This window comes from Bicyclus anynana, chromosome 27, assembly GCF_947172395.1.
Source record: "Bicyclus anynana chromosome 27, ilBicAnyn1.1, whole genome shotgun sequence".
NCBI classification, from domain to species: domain Eukaryota; kingdom Metazoa; phylum Arthropoda; class Insecta; order Lepidoptera; family Nymphalidae; genus Bicyclus; species Bicyclus anynana.
The window spans coordinates 6,749,353-6,768,696 of NC_069109.1; the positions used below are offsets into that span (position 1 = coordinate 6,749,353).

Sequence of the window (19,344 nt, forward strand, 5' to 3'; positions counted from 1 at the left end):
ATTTTTGTTTGCCCAGTCTAGATATCCAAATATTGTTTTTTTTATAATGACCCAATACATTTTTTTTCTCATTTATTTATTTTTACTGTTTATAATTTTTAACAATGTACAAACGCTATCAAACTATGCATACAATACTCCATAAAATATTATTATCTAGAAAATAATATAAAATCCTTATAAGTTTTATTTGCCCTTGCTTGTCGACCTCTTGCTGTAATTTGAATTAAAAGATCATCATGAAAAGTGACAATCAATACGTTTTCATCAAAATCTGTGAATTGTCTTGCACCATAAAAATGAACAAAAAATAAAAAAAGTTTGTATGTAGGTTGAAAGCATCCGATCAGTTATGTTATTTAGAGCAACGTTTTTACAGTAAGCTCTTTACTGCGTTCAAGTCAATGAGGTCACCGTACTTACTTACTGAGACACCTACCTGCCCTACACAGTACTTACACACCTGTCTCATAAATATCTTCTATAGACTTACCCGCGTAATTCCAGTTCCTATTGGAATACGGGGATAGTATCCTATTAATCTATGCAGGGATAAAATATAGCCTATGATGTTATTTGGTGAAGATGTAGTTGTCTAATGGTGACAGAATTTTGAGAACCAGACAGTTTTTGAGTGAAATTGTAACAAACAAGTAATCAAATTAAATCTTTATAATATTAATTTTTAAAGTATTAAATTAAGACAATTAGCCACTTTGGTTCGACTCAGTTTCGACGCGCTAGTGACATATCTAAAGTATAAAATCTTTGCACGGAGTAGGTAACTGCAAAATAGAATCAGAAATGAGTAGGTAGGCAACCACGTACTCGTACCTCAAAAGTCACAAAGTTGAAATAGTAATAAGTGTGGCACGTAGTTCGAACTTCGAAGAGTCGATGATCGTCGATGTCCTAAAGTGCCGGAAGGGCGACCCCGCACCAAAAAGACCCCCTATCCCTCAGGTGGATAGATGAAATCAAGCGGGTTAAAGGGAGCCGCTGTATGCAGATGACTCAAGACAGTGACATTTGAAAGTCCTTCCCTCGTGGAAGGCCTATAGCCCTATCCAGCAGTAGACGTTAGTAACGTTTTGAAAACATTTTGCTCGATTCTAGATTCAGATGGTAATAGTTTTTATCCAATTTTTTTTTTTTTGGTCTTTATCCACCCAACCTTTATTACAATTAAGCATCAAGTAAACGGTTGATTAGAATCGTAGACAGGATAACTTGCCAGAATGATAAGTCGCACCGGACGCATTTAGAAATAAATAATTTTTCTAAAGATAGTAATATTTCTTTTTTTTTAAATAGAAATATTTCCATACACTTCTAATTGTAATGTGGCTAGAACTCACCCTTATTTATTAGAAAAAGGGTGTTCTGAAACAAATTAGTCTTCTATAATAATAAAAATGTAATTTCATTAGAATCGCTTGCAAAAAATTTTCTTGTCAAGTAATTTTCTTATTACTTTTACTGATTACTTTATTTTCCATTGTGAGTGCTTGTACATCAGTATAAAGCACTCAACAATAGTGTTTGACCTCCCCCACTCTTTTGTAAAATATCGATTGTGGGAGGGACAATAGATAACTGCGATATTCAAAATAGAAATCTACGGTTATATTAATAGAGTTGACTATTAAATGATTAATTGGACTGAGTACGATCGATTTTTGTTTGCAACAACAATAGATGTTGTTTGGAGGGTCGATAACGAGATATCTATTCATATACTAAAAATGTACACCCGCTGTGTCTGTACATTTAGTATTAAAAAACTTAATTATAGTCATATTAGTAAGTTCAAAAAAATATTTTTAGAATTTTCGTCCGTTTGTTCTTTAATCTTCTTAAAGTTTATTTGTGTACGCTAAACTCAGGAACCTGCTGAACTAATTTGATTACAGTTTTAATTGATGCATGATACCTAATTTCAGGCATTGTTTGTATTTTTTTTTTGTTGAAATCGGTACACAAACCGAAAATTTAGGGTAGGGTAGGGGTAGTTGAAAGTTTACATCAAATTTCACGCGGACGAAGTCGTGGGCGTCTGCTAGTGTTTAATAAAAATTGTTAAACTGTTAGATAGAGTGCTTATATTTTATCTATACAAACAAAGTCTTCCACCCTATCTATTTGTCTGTTTTTATGTTCGCAATAAACTCAAAGACAACAGAACGGATTTTCCGGAACGGGGCTGATAATGTAGCTTTCCATTGGTGAAATATTTATTTAAATCGGTCCAGAAGCTGCAAAACCTGTTCGATGCTAGCAAATGAACAAATCTTTCCTATTATTTATTATTATATTCTTATAATAAAAAATATTAGTAGAATAGGTACCATACGAAAGTGATTTTAATAAATTCATTTATAATTGCATGCTAACTCGAGTATGGATAATTACATGATTAGCAGATTATTAGGAAAACAAAAAAGATCGAAAAATTAAATTCGAAGAATCCTAAAAGAACCTTTTTAGGTTACCAAAGCAGCAATAGTCGTATAGGTTTATGAGCAGTAAGAATTTCTAAAAATAGAATTCAGCTTCCATGGCTTTTTATTGCCTTTCCTCAAGGATTTACCTACTAGAAATTTCTACCTATTATTTCAACATAATCCATGAACATTATTAAAACTGATAATATAAAGTTATATCACAATATATTTAAATATTCAATCCAAATTAGATATACTCGAGTAATTTTACGCAAAAAAAATTGTTAATATTGCACAACGAAATAACAATAAAGAATTTTGTAATACAAGCAAACAGTAAAATTACAAGAAAACAAGAAAATAATAAACGTCCAAGGTGAAGCCACATAAATGAGCGCCTCGCACGAGTTGATAACACGGGCTGCTTATCAAGTTGAAGTAATAATACAAGCCGAGTGCCAACTCAGCACTCGACCTACCTATAACTACAATTTTTCTACACTGCTTCCTTTGAATGCTCGACTCGTCCCACACCCATCGTAATGTTGCAGGTTAAATACAAAAAGTCTATTTATTTAACATTTTTTACAATTACCAAAATTATTGTATTCAATACAAATATTTTTTTCATGATATATAAAAATAATTGCATTGTTAATTTTTTTTGCTAACGATATTTGGTTGTTTTGTGTGTGATACGAATAAGTTGAGAAGTAGTGGATTTGACCAGATCCAATGAGTCATCGTTGTTAAATAAGTTTTATAATAAAAGAAAACCAACCTTAGCTACTTACAATAAAGTCCAATTCTGTTTGGAGGTTTTCATGCAGATATGTTGTATTGCTACAAGTGCAAGGTTTCAGCATTTGACAGAAAATGGGCGATGTATAGACAATGTTGCCAGTAAAAAAATAATTTTGTCTTTCTCACACATTTCGAAGGCAGTAGCTACCCCATCTTGGTGAAGTAATGGACGTTCAGCCAGTACATAGGTTTTGCAGATTTGTTTATATTTCCGTGGATCGCGTTCGTAAACTTTTGTGAATACTTTCAAAATCTTTTCCAAACAAAAATAATGTGGTGCGCGTATAGTTTGGCAGCTGAAACGTTGGCTTTTTCATGATTTCACCTCTGCTAAATATCCCCTTCAGACTGCTTTTCGTCGTTCAATTGATTATTTGTCCATCAAGTGTATCGTTTTCTTACCCCTATTGTTTTTAACTCTCGCACCCTTTATAATTAACTTTTGGTGACGTTTTTAGCGTGCTAAGTTCCCATCCGTGTTAGTTATTAAGCATAGTTATTTGGATTGTGTTGTTCAAGATATTTTTTACACTATGGACAAAATGGTTTCTTCGAACTAATAGGTAAGTTTTATGACCACTTTTTACTGCTATTTCGATAAGGGCTATAATTATATGCAGTTTTAATGTTGGACAATATGATGAACTCATGATGAACTGTTGAATTGTGTAGCAGGATTCTTTCTAAATAAACAAACAAGTCCATCACATTAGTATAGAAATTATAAGTAATCTTTGCTTATACATAAATCTTTGTAAAACCATCTAAAAACAGATTGGAATGACTTTAAGAATAATGAACTTTTAATTTAAGTGTTGTATGTAACATATAAATAATTTATATTAAATATAAATGAAAATAATTAAAATAATCATAAACCAATCTGCAATAGGAGACCAAAACAAGATCGATGATATAGACAATATTAAAATAAATTATGTCAAAGTAAATTCTAACATTCTATATTATAAGCTGAAAGCTAAGTTAAATACCTGGAAACGGAACCTATTAATTTTCTTTTGATTTATAATTTGTGACTTCACACAGTTACCACCCTACCGGCAAAGACGTTCCACCAAGCGATTTAGCATTCCGGTACGTGTAGAAACCGAAAGGGGTGTGGATTTTCATCCTCCTCCTTGACTAGTTAGCCCGCTTCCATCTTAGACTGCATCATCATTTACCGTCAGGTGAGATTGTAGTCAAGGGCTAACTTGTAAAGAATAAAAAAAAAATAATAATAGATCTAAAATTAGTTTCATTTTCCTTAAACTTGTTTTTATAAAACAACAGATTTGATGGCCTCAGTGAATTTACAAGACTGAGGTCCAGAGTTCGATCCCTGGCTGCGCCAATTGAAGTTTTCTCAATTGGTCTAGGTCTAGCTACCACCAGGTCTAGTTACCAGCTTACAGGCAAAGATGTACCGCCAAGCAATTTAGCATTCCGGTACAAATTTGTGTAGAAACCAAAAGAGTGTGGATTTTCATCCTCCTCCTAACAAGTTAGTCCGCTTCCATCTTAGATTGCAATGTCACTTACCATCAGCTGAGAGAGATTTAACATCAAGGGCTAACTTGTAAAGAATAAGGGAAAAAAGGTTATTTATCACAAAAGTCACATCATCATCATATATAATTCAAATATTTTGAGGTTTAATTATGTTTTTTAGTAGCGGTACTAAATAATAAGCCAAACACAGCATGATTGTGTTGGATAGAAAGTCGTAGAATATATGTAACATTATGTGGTTCAATTACCTGCTCTATCTTGTGAATGTGCCATTAAAATCAGTTCAGCTGTTTCAGAGATTATTACCGACAAACAGACAAAAATTTAATAAAGTTCATTTCTGGTTTAGTGTCCTACATACTATATTACTATCCTATATACATCCTATATACTACATACATACATACATACACACACTTGATAAACGCTCAGTTATTTAGAAAATAAATGACTGACTACAATTTTATTTATATGGAATGTCAAATAAAAACTCTAATCTGTATCCATCTAAACCTATAGTCTGGCAAGATTGTTGATGACACTCCAATGATATGCGGGCGACGGGGGGGAAAGACTGCGTGGGTGTGAAATCGTGCGTGCGGGGAAGTGAGGTGCATCAATCGTGGGTTTTTCATTCATTGCTACACATCCCCTGGCTCGCGCGGATCATTGAGAGTGTTACGAACGAAGTTGCCAAGCTATAGTCTAAACCAGAGTTCCCCAAACTTTGTTGTGTCGTAGACCCCTTGCCATGGTTTTCCGTGTTGGGTATACCCCCTACTTGCCTGATATTGATTTCCTGTTTATTTCTAACTGTATATGTATATGTTTTGATATTATAAGATAGTATGATGTAAGTAAATAGGTACTATCAGTGTATGTGTTGAGATCCACTATCGTGGACCCCCATTTTTATTTCATGGACCCCCAAATTTTTTTCCCTGACGTGGACCCCTTGGAGGTTGTCATAACCCCTTAGGGGTTGATATAGACCACTTTGGGAAACACTGGTCTAAACCTACATACCTAGTTGCATCTTCTGACTGACCTTTAACCTTTCTATGTCATGAAATACGCTATCTAAAAATGAAAAATTTATTTCTGTACCTTATTACCATAATTTGAAATGTATCAGATTCAGTTTCAAGGCATAGATTTCATCTATACTAATATAAAGAGTTTGTTTGTTTGTTTGGTTAAACTACTGGATTGAATACAAAATTATTAGGTACTAGCTGACGCCGCGCGGTTTCACCCGCGTGGTTCCCGTTCCCGTAGGAATATGGGGATAATATGTAGCCTATAACCTTCCTCGATAAATGGGCTATCTAACACTGAAAGAATTTTTCAAATCGGACCAGTAGTTCCTGAAATTAGCGCGTTCAATCAAACAAACAAACAAACAAACTCTTCAGCTTTATAATATTAGTATAGATATTTACAATCACTTACACTAATTAAAATAAATATTCATTTTGTCCAGTTTGTATGGACACCTACAGTAAAGTCGTAATTTCTGTTAATGCTTTCTTGTTAATAATATGCTACTCAGCAATTAGCATTAATCTCTGTGAATCTATACATCTATAATAATATTATAGGTAGAGTTTGTATTGTAGAGAGAGAGATTGAGAGAGTATTGTATGGGGTAATCTCTGGATTTACTGAACCAAGTTTTACAAATGCTTTTACTATTTTTACATTATTTGTTACACTATTTACCCACCCTTAGAATAGAAACTTTTTCAAAAAAGATTATTTTTAAAAAATTAATTATCAAAATTAACCTACACTTTAAAAAGTTCTACTATGGAAGTGAAGAAACCTGTTTTTGGTATTTGTGAGAATTTCTGAGTGATTATATTTTCAAAAATTAGGCATCCTTATTAAAATTCCAATAATGTAACCCAAGGTGTACAAAAATTACCTAAAATGAGTGGTAGGAAGATACATTTTATTTAATCATCATCATCATATTTTTTTTACACATGTCAGTTATTTTTTTTATTTTTTGTTTTATTTTAACACTTTTTAATTTTTGATTTTCTTTTTAACATTTTTTTCATTATCCTTAAATGTGCATTTATGGATTACCTTATACATATATGGTTTTGACCCTTCCAATTGTCTCATTCCAGTGCAATCAACAAGTAGGTTTAAGATGGCCTTGTGCGAGAGTCAGCTGGAGTCTGCTATGCACATCAACGGAGCGGAGTCAGCTGAGGAGCAAAGCTCTCCCGACAAGAAGAGAGAGAGCAATGGAGATATATACGGTTAGTGACTGCACCGGCCCATGCCAGCAGGCTTGTTGACTATCTTTGACATAAGCTAGTTGACATGATTTACGACAATTAGATTCTATGTAACAAATGTCACCCAGATCTTACTGGGTAAGTAGGCAGGTATTGTTCAAAATTTTGAAGAAAAAACTGGAATTTGCACTTTTTTTCTTGTATTGAAAATTCATTTTTAACATTTTTATTTTTATTTTTTCAACACTTAATAGTTTTCCCCGACTGTGAGGAGGGTTATGTTTTTCGCGCGTATCTTGTATGTATGTATGTATGTAATATTTTTTATTACCTCATATCTTCCAAACCGCTGAACGGATTTACGTAATTAAGATATCCTTAGATTTGTCTTAATAACCCAAGTGTTCTTAGATAGATGAAGTTAAAAAAAACAACATGAAGACTGAGACGCTATAGACTCGAAGCAAATTTTTTTTTTTGGAATATTGCGATATGGGTATCAAATTCAAGGGCTCATCAAAAGGATTTCAAAATGGTATATCACGGCCATGTAAAAAAAATTAAAAGTTATAAAAACATTATTTATTAAGCGCTATTGTGTTGTGTGCATTTTAAGAAATTAAACATCACGTGTCCAAAACGGTGAAGGAAAACATCGTGAGGAAACCTGCATGCCTGAGAATTTTCTCAATTCTCTGCGTGTGTGAAGTCTGCCAGTCCGCATTAGGCCAGCGTGGTGGACTATTGGCCTAACCCCTTTCATTCTGTGAGGAAACTCGAGCTCAGCACTGAGCCTTATATGGGTTGATAATGATGATACAAAATACGCGAGGCGGATGAATGCAAGCAGGTTAGGCTGCAGGTTAGATGTTTTTAATTTTTTTTAATTATTATTTAAATTTTTCTTTTTTGTGTAGATTTCACCCTACTCCTAACAAGTTAGCCCGAGATTGTAGTCAAGGGCTAACTTGTAGAGAATAAAAAAAAAATTTCCTCAAAATTAAAAAAAAAAAATTTTCCTCAAAATTTAAAAAAAAAAATTAACATTTTTTTTAAATGTTGCAGTCCCGCCCCTGCCGCTGAGTGTGGACTACCGTTCGCCCGTGTCTCACTTCGTACCCCCCGCCGTAGAGCTGTACGCGGCTAGACACAAGCCCGAGATCAATGTCGGTGAGTCCACCCCCAACGTCTAAAGTCTTAAGTATTCTATTGCATAGCTTTTATCGCGGGATTTGAACGTGGCGACCGAATCTAGAAATTCCGTAACGAAAATAAACCTAACACCCAAGCCGTGCATCAAGTTAACACATTTCGATGTTATCGTATCGACTCAATTGGACAAGTGTGAAACTAAGGGCTAAACTTTATTAAACCAGAGTTCGAGTTCTAAAAAACAAAATATATAACTTGGCCCTAGGGATTTTTGGAAAATTATACAAATAGGTTTTAGATAATTAGCTGTATCTATCGTTTGCGTTTTGATTAATCACGGGACACCCTGTATGTATGTATTAGCGGAAGACCGCAACTCGATTTGTCAATATCCACGGTTTAGTGACTGGTGGGAGGCTTCGGCCGTGGCTAGTTAGTAGTTTGTCTATTGACAAAGACGTACCGCCAAGCGATTTAGCGTTCCGGTACGATGTCATGTAGAAACCGAAAGGGGTGTATATTTCCATCCTCCTCCTAACAAGTTAGCCCGCTTCCATCTTAGATTGCATCATCACTTACCATCAGGTGAGATTGTAGTCAAGAGCCAGCATGTAAAGAAAAAAAAAAATTAGGCCATGTTAATCTATTGACTTATAGCGGCACCTAATTCATTTGTCTATTGACTTCTGTGTCTACATTTTCATCAACCAGTACATTGGCATAGTGAATTTTTTTTTTCTTTTCATTTATATAAAAATCATGGGCGTAGCGAGGTATAAACAGGGGGTGCAGCTGAGCGGTCGGTCTATGGGCCTTGTTTACGCCAAAAGGCAATCCCATCACTTATCCCTTTCCAACACCTTCATTCATCCTATATCTGTCCCGCTCACGGGCTTACTAGTCGACATATTCATCGTTCGCTAATTAAAAAAAAAAAGCATACATACAGCCGAACGTAGAACCTCCTCCTTTTTGGAAGTCGGTTAAAGAAGAAATTTTGGTACTGGTTTTAGTACTGGTGAACACACCAGACCTGTAAAGAAAAACGCACTAAGAAGCAATAGAAATACGTATACGAATACGTATTTAATACGATTCTCACGTATTCGTATTAAATACGTGAGTGAATTCATCTTCTTTTCCAAATTCCACGCCTTTTAATAATTCGCAAACAAGGCTTCATACAAACTTTGTTTCTTCGAAGCTGCCCCCCCCCCCCCCCCCCTATAGAATCCTGGTTACGCCCATGTAACAAAATATTTATGTAAGTAGTAGATTTTTGTCGTAGTATAGTTCTTTTTATTTAGTAGAAAAAAGAATTTTTTGTTTTTTAATTTCTGCATGCAATTATGTTTATTTGGGCAATGTTTTTGAAACCCCCCCCATAGCGGCGGCCTCTATTGAGACCCCCCCGCCGGTTAAACGGAAGAGGGGCAGGCCTCGGATAGACAAGACGAGTCCTGAGTACTTGGCAAACTTGGCGGCGAGGAAACAGGCGAGAGAGATGGGTAAGAGAGGAGAGAGATTTTTTTTTGCTTTTTTTTCTTTTTCGTATTATTTTTTTTTTTTTTTTTTATTAGTTTTAGTACATGTAGAGCAGGGTTTCTCAAAGTTTCGGCTATCACAAACCCCTGTTACAATTTATCAAGTGACAGCGAACCCCTTAGTAACTATGGAACGGTCAAATAATTTTTCTCTTTGAGGGGGAAGCTGGCAAAGTAAAAATTAAAAAAGAACATGATAAGGTTTTTATTTTAGTAAAACGGAACGCATACAACAGTGAAATAATTTTTTTCTTGGGGGGGGGGGGGGGGGGGGGGATGGGGTTTAAAAGAAAAAAATAAAAAAGTACCAGAAGTAATGTCTTTGTAATAATAATGTGATGGGTGTCCTTCATTTTTGTCGCAAACGGATTCTATGTTAGGAGTAATTTTGGACAATTTTAACCTTAATTCTAACTCGGTATCAGTTAATAAGTCACCATTACGTAAATACGAACCCCCTGCCGTCGAATGGCGAATCCCTAGGGGTTCGCGTAAACCACTTTGAGAAACCCTGTTGTACAGCTTTTTGTGGCAGTCCATCCAGGGAAGTACCACTGCGAATCGCCATCTTTATTTCTGTCCCATTGAGCTTGGCAAATTCGTTCGGTTCGTTCGTAATACTCCCGATGGTGCGTGCGGGCCGGGAGGGGGGTAGCGCAGTCTTTCCCCCGTCGCCCTCATATCATGGGAGTGATCTTGCCAAGCTATATATTAATGTGCTTCTGACCGATTTTTTTTGTCGGCCACGGTGGCCAGTGTCATGGTGAGATTAACCATGTACGCAGGAGATGTTATAGTCCACAAGTGTGTGCGCAAGCACAGGTGCACTCTCTTCGCTCACTCTCACAGTCCGATGGGACGGCAGACACGACCTGAGAAAGATCACAGATCGCAGGACCGACGGCTTTACGTGCTCGCGAGTTCTCTTTCTACAAACGCTAACGCTACGAAAACTATAAAAAATATATAAATAGATCCGATCGATAACATGAACACGCGACCTGTCGACAGCAAATGTCTTTCTTATACATTTTTTTAATTTTCGAACCGTTTGCGATCGTAGAAATAGAATCAACGTGGCCCTGTATCTCTGAATGTAGTCTTCGCAGATACACTTTTACTTCTACAAATTGCTCTACTATTAGCATACTTTTAATCCATTTTAAGAAATTAAATATCACGTGTCTCAAACGGTGAAGGAAAACATCGCGAGGAAACCTGCATACCAGACATTTTTCGTGTGTGAAGTCTGCCAATCTGCATTGTGTCAGTGTGGTGGACTATTTGTCGCATTCTTAGAGACACGTGCTCAACAGTGAGCCGAACATTGGTTGGTAATTATAGGAAGTTTTTTACTCTCAACAGTCAATATTCATTTATTTCAATTAGGCTTTGTTTACAAGCACTTTCGAAACGTCAGTCATATTTTAAGATAATGGTGATAATAATTAGGCGAAATCTTAAAATTAAACTTACGAGGGTTCCAAATGCGCCTTGGCCCGAGAAGAGCCCACAACAAACTCAGCCAGGTTTATTCTTAAAATAATTAAATACTAGCAGACGCCCGCGACTTCGTCCGCCCTTAGACCTCTTTAATGCAACCTTTACAACAGTAGTAGATTTGAAAAATTCTTTCAGTGTTAGATAGCCCATTTATCGAGGATAATATTATCCCCATATTCCTACGCGAACCACCATGAAACTGCGCGGCGTAAGCTAGTAAAATTATAAAATTTCAAAATCTATTAAAAATCTTTTATCGTAATTAGCTGAAAATTCATACAATCTTAGCTTTTTTACATTAAATGTGACATTTTTTAATACAAGAACTATAAACATAAACGCACGAATAACAAAGATATTAGTAATTTTGTTTGAACGCCCATACAAATCTAACGATCATTATGTACCTACGACGTCATTAGTTCGTACCATTTTGTATGGGGCGTTTTTCAGAAATCCGCGGCAGCGCCGCAAATCTGACCCTTGAAAACCTTGTAGCTCCGAAAGTAATGATCGCAGATACCCTGTTACTTTTACGAAATTGCTTTACTATTAGTATACTCTTAATTTATATACAATTGAAAAAACTGTCATCATCCCTATTTACTGTTAGCTATCTTGGCCTTATATTTAATGTACAGAATTAACCTCTACAGATTTATTATAAGTATAGATGAAAAAAACTCATGGCCCATGCTTGGGCCTATACCGCATGGGCCATGGCCCAAAAATCTAGTGCCCATATGAACTCTGTTCTCTGAACGCAGCCGCGGTTATGAACAACCGACCAGATACTGGGGAAAAGCGCAAGAGAGGCCGGCCGCGGGTAGACAAGACCAGCCCTGAGTATTTGGCCAGGAAGAGAGCCAGGGAGATGGGTAAATTATTTACTAATAGTCCACCGTCCAACTTCAATAGTCCACTGCAAGGACGAGTATTTGGCAGGGAAGAGAGCGAGGGAGATGGGTAAATTATTTACTAATAGTCCAACTTCAATAGTCCACCGTCCAACTTCAATAGTCTACCATCCAACTTCAATAGTCCACTGCAAGGACGAGTATTTGGCAATGACGAGAGCGAGGAAGATGGATAAATTATTTATTAATAGTCCATCTTCAATAGTCATCTGCAATGACGAGTATTTGGCAAGGAAGAGAGCCAGGGAGATGGGTAAATTATTTACTAATAGTCCAACTTCAATAGTCCACTGCAAGGACGAGTATTTGGCAAGGAAGAGAGCGAGGGAGATAGGTAAATTATTTACTAATAGTCCAACTTCAATAGCCCACTGCAAGGATGAGTATTTGGCAAGGAAGAGAGCCAGGGAGATGGGTAAATTATTTACTAATAGTCCAACTTCAATAGTCCACTGCAAGGACGAGTATTTGGCAAGGAAGAGAGCGAGGGAGATGGGTAAATTATTTACTAATAGTCCAACTTCAATAGTCCACCGTCCAACTTCAATAGTCCACTGCGAGGACGAGTCTTTGGCAAGGAAGAGAGCGAGGAAGATGAATAAATTATTTATTAATAGTCCATCTTCAATAGTCCTCTGCAATGACGAGTATTTGGCAAGTAAAAGAGCGAGGGAGATGGGTAAATTTTATTCATTAGTAGTCCAATTTCAATAGTCTACTGCAAAGACGAGTATTTGGCAAGTAAAAGAGCGAGGGAGATGGGTAAATTTTATTCATTAGTAGTGCAATTTCAATAGTCAACTGTAAGGACGAGTATTTGGTAAGGAAGAGAGCGAGGGAGATGGGTGAATTATTCAATAATAGTCCAATTTCAATAGTCAACTGCAAATACGAGTATTTGGCAAGGAAGAGAGCGAAGGAGATGGGTAAATTATTCAATAATAGTCCAATTTCAATAGTCCACTGCAAGGACGAGTATTTGACAAGGAAGGAAGTAATAGTCCAAATGCAAAGAAAGATTGCAGAGTATTTGGCGTGGGAGATGGGTAAGTGCTCAAATAATAGTCCCTTTATTGAATAGTCCACAATATGGAAAGACCCGCCCAGTGTTGAGTATCTGGCAAGGAAGAGATATAGAAAAAGTTTATTATTCGTGATGAAATGGTTAATTAAAGATTTTAATTAATAATTGATTTTTTTATCTTCAGAAGCTCTGGAAAAGAAGGCAAAAAAGGAATATAGAAGGCGTGCTACAGGCGGTGAGTAGATTTGAACTATTTAAAACTTCATCCCCTTTAGTAGGTTCATCCCCTTTTTGAAGTGCTGTAAAACTTACAACGTGTTTTGTTATTACTAACCGCATAAATATAATAATAAATATGTACTAGTTTTAATTAATAATGATGTCTGAAAATTACATATTCTTACTCTGAAGTTGGTGGGAAGTTGAGTAACTTGATCGGAAAGGGTTATTTAATAAAAAAAATGTCTAATTAATGTCAGATCCCCAAAAAACTTATAAATATAATGAAGATTTTTTGCTATCAAACAGTTCGGATAAAGTAACGCAATTGCGTTTACGGGGGGGGGGGGGGGGGTTTGCCTGGGTTGCTTTCTGATAAAATTGACTTTTTGTTATCAATTTTCATCCCCTGTATTTCATATATTAAGTTACAAATGAGTTAAATTTTCATCCCTTATTTAATCTCCTGAGGGGGTGAAATAAGGAGAAGAATCATCTTTCTTTGCATGTGGTTTACAACACGACTTGTTTATTAGTGAGTTAAATAATAATATAAACTCGTTAACTCAAACCTTTGGAATTAATAACAAATACAATCATGAAAAATAAACAAACGGCCTAATATATTTTTTTAAATCATGTTATTATATTACTCTGTTTTTTTTTTCTGTAATTTAAAATTAGTTTTATAAAACAGCCAAAATCTTTAATGTCTATCGCCATGAACGTCGTCTGTTCGAATTCACAGAGTAGTTACAAATAGGGTGTCCATGAGAAAAGTTCGCGGTAGACCGTCCCGTTCCGCTAAGTATTTTGAGAATTTTTCTTCTTTAAATAAAAAAAAATTCTCATAATGCTATTTCTTTCACCTTTATTTTTTTCTGTTGAGGTAAAACAATATAAGAGCCATGTTAAAATGGGCAAATTTTTTTTTAAAACGGAAAAATTAATATCAAAATTTTTTTTTTACTATTGATTTTTTTTAGAGAGAATAAGAGTTTTGACTGAGAGTCATGTTACAAAATGACCAACGATATGTTTTTTTTTTATTAAAAAGTCTACTAAACATCGTTTTTCAAAATAGCCAAAATCGTGAAAGTATCGAACGTCAGACCGTCGAACGCCAGACCGTCAAACGCAGCAACGTCAACACCGACGAGGGTAGTTAAAAAAAACGTAGCAACAAAAAATAAGATGGTCGCCATGAGAAAGGTGCCACAGAAGATCGGGACAGTGCGCAAAGTGACAGATAAAAAAATCATAATGCGTCGTAACGCTAAGTTTTTTAAACGCAAAGGTAAAAAAAAACCTGTTGTAGTTAGCAACGCATGGTTGTAGAAAAGAAAAATTCTTTTTTTTTTTGAAAAATTTGTAAATTTTTTTTCCAAATTCAGTGGTAGATGAATTTATACTTTGAGGAAGTTATTGATTGATAGTAAATTTTGCTATTTTCCGCGATAATTCAACAAAAAGTTATCAATGTATTTAACTTTAGCTCCTTATTGGTTTAGACTTCAAAAGATTTTAGAATTTGGATTATCTTTGGTTCTTAAACTTTGGGCTCTTAAACGTGTTGCGAAAAATAGCAAAACTTTGTTATTTAAAAAAAATAAACAATTTATATTGCTTACTTTTTTAATGAAAATATTTAGCGCATCGTAAATAGGTTGTAGTAATTGTGAATTTTATTATTGATGGTGCATGGAGCGAATATTTTAAGATTTTTTTTAGATAATTGGTAAATATGAATGTTTTGTCTTACAGTTCTGGCTTGATAATGATTTATTATTCTGAAAATAGAAAATTCGGGAATTTTTTAGTAGGTTGAATATACTTTTTGACTTGTTAAAATTTTATAATGCATGGTTATAACAACAAATTATAAACCACATTCGTTAAATAAATATTGAAAAATAGTATATTAGCAAAAATATTTATCTAAAATTGTGGTGCATGGTGCGTTTTTGTAATGAAATTTTGATCGATATTGATGTTTATGAAATTAGTTTTTTTTTTTTCGAAAAATTTAATAATTAATAGCTGAGAACCTGTCATAGCCAGATCTTCGTGATTTTATTTTAACTGAGTCAACTGATGCTCTTAGGTACTATAGGTAAGTATGGTGCAATTGGAGCTTTTGAGAAAGCAGGTGTCAAGCCATCCAAGCCAAGTCTGGAAACCTGCTGAATGTAGAATGTATTTTAAAAAAAAAAACATTTTTTTTATTTTAATATGACTTGAAAAAAAGGAGAAGGTTCTTAATTCGACGCGTATTTTTTTTTTTTAATTATATATCACTTGTCTCAAATGCTGAAGGAAAAACATCGTGGGTAAACCAGCAAACCTGAGAATTTTCTTAATTCTCTACGTGTGTGAAGTCTGTCAATCCGCATTGAGAGAAGATGAAAAAATTTAAAATCCGAAAAAAATATATAACTTGGTCACCCTAGGGATTTATTCTAAACTATTCAAACATTAGGTGGTGTATCTACTATTTGTATTTTGTCCATTAATTATGGTGACACCCTGTATGTTAAAATTATTGACTACCCCCCACCAGGTGGACTGACGACATCAAGCGAGTCGCAGACATTCGCTGGATGCAGGCGGCTCAGTATCGTGATGTTTGGAAGTGCATACAAAAGGCCTGTCCTGCAGTGGACTCCATCGGCTGATATGATGATGGTCCTGTAATAGGCCTTTAATGTAGGCGGATAATGATGTTATTGTATGTTGCTATAGATTCTGCTGCGTCGTCGTCCGCCGGCGAGTCGACGCCGCGAGTCAAACGTAAATACACCAAACGGACTCCCAACGCTAAGAAAGACTCTGTAAGTATATAAACATTTTAGACTAACTAGTGTTAACAATTTTAAATATTGGTCCTACTAAGTCATGATACTACGTCATGATACGCCGGTACATTGAAGTATCATGACAGCAAATAGACCTTGACAATAAATTGTAAATAATAAATTGAGATAATGTTATGATCGAGGTATAAAAGCTATCAGTTTCTTATTTGCGGGTCAGTCGTTCGTTTGCTATCGCATAGGTAACAAGTGCCGAGTGATTGCGGTGAAGTGTAATATATACATATGTCGTATTGGTGAATAATACGTAGTGTAGTATTGAAGATCAACAGTGAATATTATTTCGAAAACCCTCTGAACTTTATACTAGTGATTTACTCGATCCTAATTTTTTTTTAAGAAGAATATTTGCTGTATTAGTCCAGGATCCGTGGCACATTTTTACATTTGACTACTATTAAAAAAAATTGAGCCTCTCATCAAGATGACTCACGAAAAATTATTTCGTGAGTTATCCAAAGACCTTATACTTATAACAAGACTGTGCACCTAAAATTTTTGCTAAGCTAAAATGAAATCTAGTGTTATTGACTTAAGGTAGCTATTTCTTTATAGGTGATAGCTAGCAAAAAACGGTCCTGGCGAGAGGGCTCCCAATGGTTGTGTCCTTGTCTGACGTCTTGCCAGCTTAACTAATTATTGGGCTTGGTAGAAATGGTAGAAAATTTTATATTTTGCATCTTTATGATTTACCAAAACAAACAATCCATAATCTTTGAAACTTATTCTAATATTTATACGGTTTATATAAATAATAATTATTACGTTGTATTTAAATCATACTCTATTAAAACTGAGTAAAAGTAATATTTAAAAGTTTTAGACTGGTAATATTAAATGCAAGATGGTGGTTTGTTTTTGTTTCCTTGTTTAGTTAATTTTCGTGTTTTGATTTGCGATTTCATAAATTTTCTTATTTAACCTGTATGTTTTTCATGAAAAATGGTAAATTCATATTGTGACCGGGTGTACAAAAGAGTGTTATCCTGGTAGCAGCTTTTCTTTTCACGGGAAAGTGAAAACAACAATAATATTCTTTAGGGTCACCATGAAATAAGTAGATCAAAGATTTTTCAAGTTTCGTACTGTGGTCTCGTAGTAATAATTAGGTAGATACTAGATAAGTACCGACTTACTTTAAATTACCTTGAAGATTTAAATCTTGCAACGCCTTTTTCACATAATTTTAATAATAATTTGTACTCGAAAATTAATACGTTTTGTGTTTGTACAAATATAACTTTAGACAAAATTCAGTTTAGATTTTTTTTTAATATTAAATTACGATCTTTGCCAGTCCCCGAATTCAGTTGGGGAAAAATTAAAAAAAAAATATTTAACTCTTCACAGCTGATGACAGCAGTTCTAATTTTAAAGTTCATTCCGGCCCTTAATTACCTTCATTCCGGTGGGAAGTAATTTGTATGAGTTATTACCTCCCTATGGTGGGAAGCAGCATTTTCCACCCGATACTCAGATCAAAACAACACTACTTTCCGAGTATGAGAAATGAAAAAAATATTCCAATTTAAGTCTTTCTTTTAATCCAAGTAAGCACATTCTAAAATAATATATTTTTACTCACAATAAATCAGGTAGATTTAGGTAGCATAGTTATGTAGCATCAATATTTATTAGTATACTTATACAATCGTTTTTACAAGCAATTTGTACTGTGTCCTGTTTTGTCATGGTCCTACCTAATTAGAAAAGGACACACAACCATGGAGAGCCCTCTCGCTCGGACCGTTTTCTTCGCCATAGTGCACAGTCTAGTTAGTAAGTATAAGGTCTTTGGAGTTATCTTGATGAGACGTTCAATTTTTTTTATTGATTCTGGTAGCTAACTGGGCTACCAGGTAATACAAATTTCTAAGCTTCGAAACGAGATAATGTACCACGCAATTTGTAGAACATTGTGGCTGTTAAGTTGTATAACTATCAATTAAGCAACAGTAAAAAAAACAGCTGGTTCTTCCATTAGTAAAATGTTAGTATTGTTAATTATAAGTATAATTCAGTCAAATCTAAAAATTAATATCTTAAAATTCTTGAAGTATTTTACTTGACTGACAATTATGTGTTTCATTCCTAACTCTAACACAGAACGGTTTGCTGGAAATCCGACCAATCAGGGCCAAGTTCGAAAGTTGACGTTTTAAGATTGCAATTTAACGGTTTCGCTTCCGATACATTATAATATACCGAAAAATAACACGTTAAATTGTAATCAGTATTTTCAGTTCACAATATGACGGTAGATTATAATATCACGAGTGAGACTATAAAGTAACATATTTTACAATTTAACGGTAACATATATACTGATTAATTAGTATAATGTCATAGCACATCAGTGTGGTGGATTATTGCGTGTTGTGATAACAGTTTATTTGGCTGGTGGGAGGCTTCGGCCGTGGCTAGTTACCACCCTACCGGCAAAGACGTACCGCTAAGCGATTTAGCGTTCCGGTACGATGCCTCCTAACAAGTTAGCCCGCTACCATCTTAGATTACATCATCACTTATCATCAGGTGAGATTGTAGTCAAGGGCTAACTTGTAAAGAATAAAAAAAAACAAGTCACTCATGACAAGTGGACAGTGGGTGAACTAACGTTGTCGTTAGATGTGTAGGTTATATAGCTGTGTGTGTGTTCAGGCGGCCAATCCCGAGCGAGTCAAGGGCAAGCGTGGCCGGCCGAGGAAGATCGTCGACCCGCGGCAGCCACAGCAAGGCAGTAAGTTATGCTACAATATATTTGACACAGCAAAGCTTAGCGGAGACTACCCCACATAGCTCTAGGTGCAGACTCCGTCACACAGCTGTTGTCGCAGATTCCGTCACACAGCTGTAGTCGCAGACTCCGTCACACAACTATTGGCGCAGATTCCGTCACACAGCCATTGGCGCAGGCTCCGTCACACAGCCGGTGTCGCAGATTACGTCACACATTCGTTGTCGCAGATTCCGTCGCACAGCTGTTGATGCAGACTCCGTCACACAGCCGTTATTGCAGATTCCGTCACACAGATGTTGATGCAGACTACGTCACACATTCGTTGGCGCAGACTCCGTCACACAACCATTGGCGCAGACT

The 19,344-nt window shown here is 35.4% G+C and overlaps 1 protein-coding gene across 5 annotated transcripts in view; it reads left to right on the plus strand.

The window, feature by feature from the left end:
* Positions 1-3,374: 3,374 nt before the first annotated feature.
* Positions 3,375-19,344, plus strand: part of LOC112046166 (zinc finger protein 37) — a 37,438-nt gene continuing 21,468 nt past the window's right edge. The window contains exons 1-8 of one of the 5 annotated variants that reach the window (XM_052890227.1): positions 3,375-3,811; positions 6,899-7,033; positions 8,078-8,182; positions 9,553-9,672; positions 11,979-12,089; positions 13,337-13,387; positions 16,114-16,202; positions 18,906-18,984. In XM_052890227.1, coding sequence (XP_052746187.1) covers positions 6,922-7,033; positions 8,078-8,182; positions 9,553-9,672; positions 11,979-12,089; positions 13,337-13,387; positions 16,114-16,202; positions 18,906-18,984 — 667 coding nt within the window. In that variant the 5' untranslated portion in view covers positions 3,375-3,811; positions 6,899-6,921. Of the gene's footprint in view, positions 3,812-6,898; positions 7,034-8,077; positions 8,183-9,552; positions 9,673-11,978; positions 12,090-12,127; positions 12,544-12,607; positions 13,175-13,336; positions 13,388-16,113; positions 16,203-18,905; positions 18,985-19,344 lie in introns of those variants that run through there. The other 4 variants (XM_052890228.1, XM_052890230.1, XM_052890229.1 and 1 more) reach the window with 4 other exon arrangements.